Below are 7,492 nucleotides of genomic sequence, written 5' to 3'. Positions count from 1 at the left end.
TACTTAGGCTTTCCCAAATCAGGTCTATAAATTGAAGTTACAGAATATACATATTTGCCTTTCAATATTGGTTTTTACATACAAAAAATTCACTTAAGGAAAATAATTTTTAAAATGTTAAAATTATGTAGAATTTGACAGCAGAAAAATCTAAATACTGCCATATGATTACATCCTGGAATTAACTCAATTTTTTACATTACACTACACATATTTAAAGCAATAAAGCAGGAAATGTTTGCATCCACAGTGCTGTATATTTCACTAATACATAAAAATTTCCTGCCTTTTCATAATATTTGTACGACACAGAGGGCATTCATTAAGTGCTTCAGCACATTCCTTACAGGCAACTAAGTGACCACAGGGAATGAGGACGACTGATATGTCTTTAGCCATACAGATTTTACAAAGCTTTTCTTCCTGCAAGCGTCTTAACTTCTCTTCAGTACTGAGATCTAAGGAAAATAAACATATAAAAAGAAGTTAACATACTTAGTACCACTGAATCTCTCTTTTTTTTTTTCTTTACACACAAGGGCAAGGTTTTCTTCATATGATTTAAAGGTCACACCTTTAAAAAGAAAAAAAAATTACAAGAGATAGGAAACCAAGCTGCAGCATGGAATCCTCTTTCCTCCCTGCCTCCCATCTCATTACATCTCCCAGGCCAATGCAAGCAGGCAATTCAGCTATCTATATTTGCAAGAGCTCGAAATATCTATAGAATTTAGGATATGCATATTTCAATCAGGAACCATTCTTTTCACAGACTTCCCATTGACAACTTCCCCAAAACTTGTCAGAAGGTGAAAGAAAGGCTCGTTGATACTGGTTAAGTAATTTGGATTTTATTTTTTTTCCAGAGAGTTTCCCCAATGAAAAGAATGAGGATGTGATTTCCTTCCTTGCCTCCGTTTTAAAAATGCCCATACTTCAAAAGCTTTAAAATTTGTAATACAGAAAGACTCGATTTTGCATTGTACATTAGCTCTTTATTATTCCAGTATGCCCCATTTGAAAATGCAAACTTCAGAAGCCTTCCCCTGCCACTTGGGGAAAGCTCTCCACAGCCAGCCACAAAAATAATGTTCATCTTCATTGCTAGTTCTTTCCCCCCCCATAATGTCCATTAAAAATCTTATTAAAAAGACTGGGCTGGTAAAGTCTCTGCCTATCATGCCAACCAGATGGTCTTTTCCCTCCCTATGAATTCACCCATATGCTTGTCTTAAACTACAAGTCTCCTGAGTTAGAAACCTTGGATTTGGTCTATTTGCAGAGGCCCTATTGTACCACAATGGCTTTCTGAGCATAACTTGCATGTCCCAGCATAGCTGGAACACAAATAATTGAAAAGAAGCACTATCTAGAAGTACACTTTTTCTTATTGGCCAAGAAGGCAAATGCTTCTATCCCATGCAAAATTTTATACTGAAAAATACATAATCCCCTACTAAGATTTTTTCATTTTGAGTATACTGAATATTTGACAATATGTTGCTGTGTCTATTTCATTTTGCCACCAGAGTCCCCATATCTATAGTTATTATTTCCTTTTTTTTTTTTTTAAATGTCATTGTCACAATAATTGTGGCTTTTTAGTTAGCATGTATAACCTTTCCCAGAAGCACGCTAGACTATTACTTCAATATTATACCCTTCTGAGGTATTAATACTGCTTATTTTATGGGTGATATTTATAAATGCTGCTACGCTCAAATATTTTAACACCCTCTTTGTTCAGCGTTTTTTTTAATATCCAAAAATAAATCTCTTGAATTTTAAGTTACAATACTGTAACTTCACCTTAAGAAAGACTTGGATCAGAAGGTAGAATAAACAGGTAACAATAAGATATATTTGATAGACTAAAGAGCCGATACGAAAGTACACACAGAGGTTTTGTAATTGAATAAGCTCGTCTTGCTCAACTGGGATTTCATTTGGTTCTTCTTCCCTTGTATTTTCTTTTTGAGCACTTAAGTCTGCTACCAGATCCCCAACAGATGTGTGATTTTCTCCAGACATCTGCAATTTCTTTTCCATGGTGTTCCTAATCTCAGACAAACTGAAACCCATGTCTATGGCACTTTGTACCAAAGGATTCTGTAAGAGACCATCTAAAACAAGAAATTAAAAAACAAAACAAAAAACAAAACAAAAAAACAATTTAACAAGGATGAATCTGATTATCGAACAGTATTCACTATAGTACTCTAAGAAACCTTTGCAAATATCTAGCCAAAGGAACTATATTTCTGATTTGAGAATCTTGCTAGTTGTAAAAACTTATTTCCAGTTCTGCTATTACGTGTAAATGACTAATTTCTTCTTTTCTTAAGAAGATTGTTCAAAGAGCAAAATTTTTAACCTAATTTTCACTCTTATAAATGAGCAGTGTGTGAGAGATTCCTAAAATAGTTTTTATGTAACCACTCTTATTAGCAACAGCTATCATTCCCTGGGATGAAGCTGCTTTACTGTCTTCTTACTACCCGTTTAACTGTCTTGTCTTTTTATTGCTTGGTATTTGTGAAAAACGTAATGCGTAATACTGGAACACATAACAAGCTATTTAAACTTTCTCAGCTTCCTAGTCCTTGCCATTTAACAGACCAACTCTTCCTGCCTCATGAAAAGCAACGATTGTTTCATTTCAGTATTCTTTAACATTCATCCCACAGCACTACTAATTCAATACTTGATGCATACTTACTAGCTATAAAAATAAGACTGCATCCTGTAAGTACTTCTTTCATGGTTTACAATCTTTACTTTACAATATTTATCCAACCATGATTAGATTTCCCCTAAGAGAAATAAAACTAATTTGACAGTGGTTTAGAAGCAATGAAGCAATAGAAGAGTATCATCCAACAATTTGCCTGTCGCACTTTATTTAAAAATGTAACAGGGTTATTTTTAAAATTAACAATTTCCTTTACTATACATGTAAATACGGATATTCCAAAATAGGGGACAGTGGTTTTTGTTTTGTTTTGTTTTTTTCTAAACAGATACCTTTAGGAAGTATTGTCCCTTCAGCAGCTTCTGTCTAGAAGTGAAATATAAACAGACAAAATTACAATTCTGGAGAAGGTAGAAGGAAACCTATACAGTTACAAGACAGAAAATAGCTATTTGATCCCTGTTATTTTATTGACTAAAACTATTAAATCTGCTCTGAACAATTGCAAAGGGATCAGTGTTTTGTTATGTCTTTCATATTGTTTTAAATTTTCATTTCAACCCATCTTTGCTATGATCATATGTACATGATTCTTAGTCTATCGAAGAATTCTAAAATAACATCGGTTTTACTTTGTAGTGACTGCATACAAGTTTAACAATGCTCTACCAACAAGAAAAGAAAAATTTCCTTAGGTTCCCAGGCTATAAAAAAACATAGCACTTGTTCAGTACCAAATATACAACATATACAAGGTACCCTATATGTGATCTATAACCCAACTAAGGGGAACTGAGATCTATAAACCCTGAATGACAGAACCAAAACATACTTCGATGTCTTTCACTTTCTGCCAGTGAAAGAAGCAGCATGAGGACTAAATGATATGCAGATAATTAGAAGAGTAACTTCATATGAAAATTATGTTAAGATTGTTTTCTATTTTAACAAAATGATATTTGATTAATAAGCAAGACACTTACTGTTGAATCCCTACATCCATCTCTTAAGTGAACATTATTTATAAATTCTAGCCCCTTTTCCTTTCTCACAAATCTGCACCTATAAATAAAAATATTTCGTTATAATAAAACTGCATTAGCAGCAAACAAAAATTGACTACATAACTTCAGAAAGCTTCGATACATTTCCTACATCATACAGAATGCTTGCTTTTGAAATCTCTAAATGTTTAGTCAACATCAGTAATGTCATTTAAACATTTCTAAAAACATCTTAATCACTTCAGCAGTACTTATCTTTTTCACATTTTTGGTGAAATGGAAAGCTAAAGAGTTGTTGACCATGACAGTTGATGCCACAGGTTTATAAAAGTAAAGACTCCAATGAAAAACAAACATTATGTTAAAATGTTGGTTCTTTTCGTCTTTTGCAATCAAAGAAAAGCAGTCACTGGTCAGACAGGTGCCTTACATGCTTTCTTTCACTATTTTCCAACCAGTCCTAGCCACTGGGCAGAGCTCTTCCCTACCAGAAGATTTAGAGAATGCCATAACTCCTCGACAATACGTCTCTAGCTTCAGCAGTTACTTCACCGTCGTCAGTTCATGGACATAGGTAGCATGCTGTGAGACTGATACACTGCCACTGAAGTTGATGTGCCAACAAAAACTCCATATAAGACAGTTAATGATCTGAGAGGAAGTAATCAAATCTGACATAATTTAAGCAAACTAAAACCAAATCAAACCCATACAAGGAGGAGTGAAATGTAGCAAGAAAATGCGTCTTAACCATTCACTGCACCAAGCCAAAAATTTGGAATGGCATCTCTTTCAAGTGGCAGAGACTAATAATTAAAAGCTGCCTGTACCACTATTGAAAAAAGGATCAGCTAATGCATAAATACTAACTTCCAGCTTCCAGAGAGCCTTGCACCACAGAAGACAAATTTGGCAGCTAACACATAAAAGACATTGATTTTATCAATGTTATACAAGTAACTAAGTCTTTGTACTTGGACAGCTTTTATCCACCTGTAAGAAACAATGACTCATATACTATTCCTCCTTTCCCCAAGACATATTTTAGAGCCAAAATTGGCAATCTTTCTAAAAACTACTTCTGGATCTGAAATCCTCAATTCTTTAAAATTATGCAGAAGTATGTTTTGAATTCAATACCACTACTGACTTCTTCAGGTTTGTTTGCACTGTGACAGAAGTTCATTCATTCTGTATCCTGACATAAGTTACAAACTTTGGCATGTGTGAAGCTATTAAAATAACAATTAGAATGTAGCGCTTGGATAATGAGGAAAAAAAAAACCACAGATACGTATCCACAAAACTTCATGATTCTGCTAGCTGAGACGTCAGTTAAGTCCAGACACAGAAACCTTCTCTTCCCTTTAATAATTCCTACAAACAAGCTGACATACAAACAACACTGACTTAAAAGTAAAGTTGTTCAAAAGCTACAATTTCAGGGCAATCTTTCAGACTGATCACCTCTAATGAGTTAGTTGTGCCCTCAACCTCTTGAGATTTAGTTCTCTTTCCCACGCACTTTAGAGGAACTCCCTCCTACCTCTCAAAGAAGAGATTAGGTTAATGTACTCTTTCGAGGCCTCCAACATAACATTAAAGCATATGTTGATGATTATACATATAATATCAGCACTACAGAAGGTAGAACAGATGGAACAACAAAAATAAGGACCCCATGCAAAAAATTCCTTAAAATCTTTTCTACTTATTGAAAAGGAAAAACATAAACCATGGAAGATAACTGATATTCTTTTGGTGCCTACATGACAAAAATGAAGGAGAAGGAAGCGGAGGAGGGCAACTAAAAAAGAAATTTAGTTATTTTCATAAATCTAAACAATGTTAAGACATACTCAGCCTTCTGAAACCTTTATTAGCATGCTCTGTCATTAAAACGTAATATACTGTAAATAAGACTCAGACACACAACAAGAAAACAGTAAAAAATACCCTACCCAGGAAACCATTTGGCATGTTGATCCCATGGGTCTTCATTTTTCTTCCATTCTTGCAACCCTCCACCACAGTGGAAACACACAACGTGATCACCATTACCTAAGGAAACACACGAGAATAAAGTTACATACTTTTAGTAGGCATAACAGTAAGTTTTCAACTAAAATGTTACATTATTAAGAAAAAAAATTTTTTTTAATTGATTAGCAATTGTAATTAAAAAAACCTCAATTTTAAAGGAGGACATAATACATATGATTTGAAACAAATGTTCAGGGGAGACTTGAGCTTAAAAAATACAACATAAGAGTCACATGAAATATTCCTGAATTTTATTTTAGCAAATAATTATACAGATAAAAAGCGAAAGCTAAAAATAATTTATTATCATATAGTTCAATCCACTGGTAAACAAACCATGAAGTAGTCTACCACAAAGAATTAAGGATGCTTACGTGCCTTTTTGGTCCTCCATTTCACTGTTAAGATTAATGGGCTCTATACAGCAGTAGCGTAAGTGACTGAGGAGATGTTAGGAGAAACTGCATTCTCTCTGTTCTAGCACTATGCCTACTGTAATCAAAGATGCACCAGAAACTGCTTAGATATTGTGTTTACTCAAATGAGAGGAGGTATGGATTGATTTAGTTTGGGGGAGGGAGGGGAGGGAATCTTCCTCAGGCTAAAGGAAACAGAGTTTTCACAGAAGTCACTTAAACAGCCATCGGGTCTGATAAGCTGGTGCCCGTTTTGTGCACCTCCACAATACAGATCTCACTTGGCTGTGAGAAGCTAGGTACTTTTAGGAATCCAAGAAGAGATCAATAAAAACAGTTCTACTGGGTACAAATACTGCCCATATATCACCCATACAAGAATATATCAAAGGTTTTATTTATGGCCACAAGTAAAACAAATGGAATGAGATTAAAAAGTCTTCCGAGAGCTACTAAGAGAGAAGCCAATTAAGATGAGAGCAAGAAATTATCCCGGATAATCCCCTTTTCTTTGTGACCTAATAATAGCAACACTTAGCACTCGTACAGCATCTCTCAGTAAAGAATTTCAAAGAGCTTTAACAGCACTGTGCAATTCAATCTAATTGGGAAACCAATGCACAAAGACGACGGAGTCTTATCCAAGTCATACACTACATGTCTAAGAGTAAAAGCTCTTCCATTGGAGTCATTGTCTTCATAAAGCTTTTACAGTAGGTAGTAATGGTATTTTCTAGTTCCGTGTGTCCCAATGCTTTGATAATGCAAACACATGTTAACTAAATAAAATGGCACACAACCTGGATTGTCTTGTTCATAGGCTTCTGTATGGGCCACAAGCCCACTCCTTAGACCTAAGGTAAATATCTGGAGGACAGCACTTCATTTTTTAAAAAATACTGACTTCAATGATTGTCATTGTGAAAGATGTATTATGAGGGTTTTAGAAGACAAGGAAAACACACTTTGATGTTTTACTGCTAAAAGTGAATTTATGACCAAGTTTATACTTTGCTATTAAAAATACTTGATACAATGTATATCAATTTACACAAGAACTATGAAAAGTAGTTTACAGAGTAAAGAAATTCTGGAAAATCATTCTGTATTAGAATAACAAAATGCTTATTTTTTCATAACAAGACACTCATATAAAATTTTTTTGTAAAAGACATTAGCCATTTTAAGGTGTGGCTTACCTATGCTATAGAACCCAGCTTCAGCAAGTTGCTCCTTGTCAACAGGATATATCCAACTTAAAAATGTTTGTAAACGTATTCCATATTTTGCCATAGACGGATTCCTTGGATGCTGTGCATTGTTCAGACCACTTCTCC

At 34.5% G+C, this 7,492-nt stretch overlaps 1 protein-coding gene across 1 annotated transcript in view; it reads right to left on the bottom strand.

The window, feature by feature from the left end:
* Positions 1-264: 264 nt before the first annotated feature.
* Positions 265-7,492, bottom strand: part of XIAP (X-linked inhibitor of apoptosis) — an 8,016-nt gene continuing 788 nt past the window's right edge. The window contains exons 1-6 of the mRNA XM_009587190.1: positions 7,355-7,492; positions 5,658-5,757; positions 3,676-3,754; positions 3,025-3,058; positions 1,899-2,123; positions 265-458 (exon numbers count right to left, since the gene is read on the bottom strand). The exon at positions 7,355-7,492 is cut by the window's right edge and continues 788 nt beyond it. Coding sequence (XP_009585485.1) covers positions 265-458; positions 1,899-2,123; positions 3,025-3,058; positions 3,676-3,754; positions 5,658-5,757; positions 7,355-7,492 — 770 coding nt within the window. The remainder of the gene's footprint in view (positions 459-1,898; positions 2,124-3,024; positions 3,059-3,675; positions 3,755-5,657; positions 5,758-7,354) is intronic.

Source organism: Fulmarus glacialis, unplaced genomic scaffold (genome assembly GCF_000690835.1).
Source record: "Fulmarus glacialis isolate BGI_N327 unplaced genomic scaffold, ASM69083v1 scaffold33711, whole genome shotgun sequence".
NCBI classification, from domain to species: Eukaryota; Metazoa; Chordata; class Aves; order Procellariiformes; family Procellariidae; genus Fulmarus; species Fulmarus glacialis.
The sequence above is the reverse complement of the archived record's forward strand: the minus strand, read 5'-3'. Positions and strand labels throughout refer to the sequence as shown.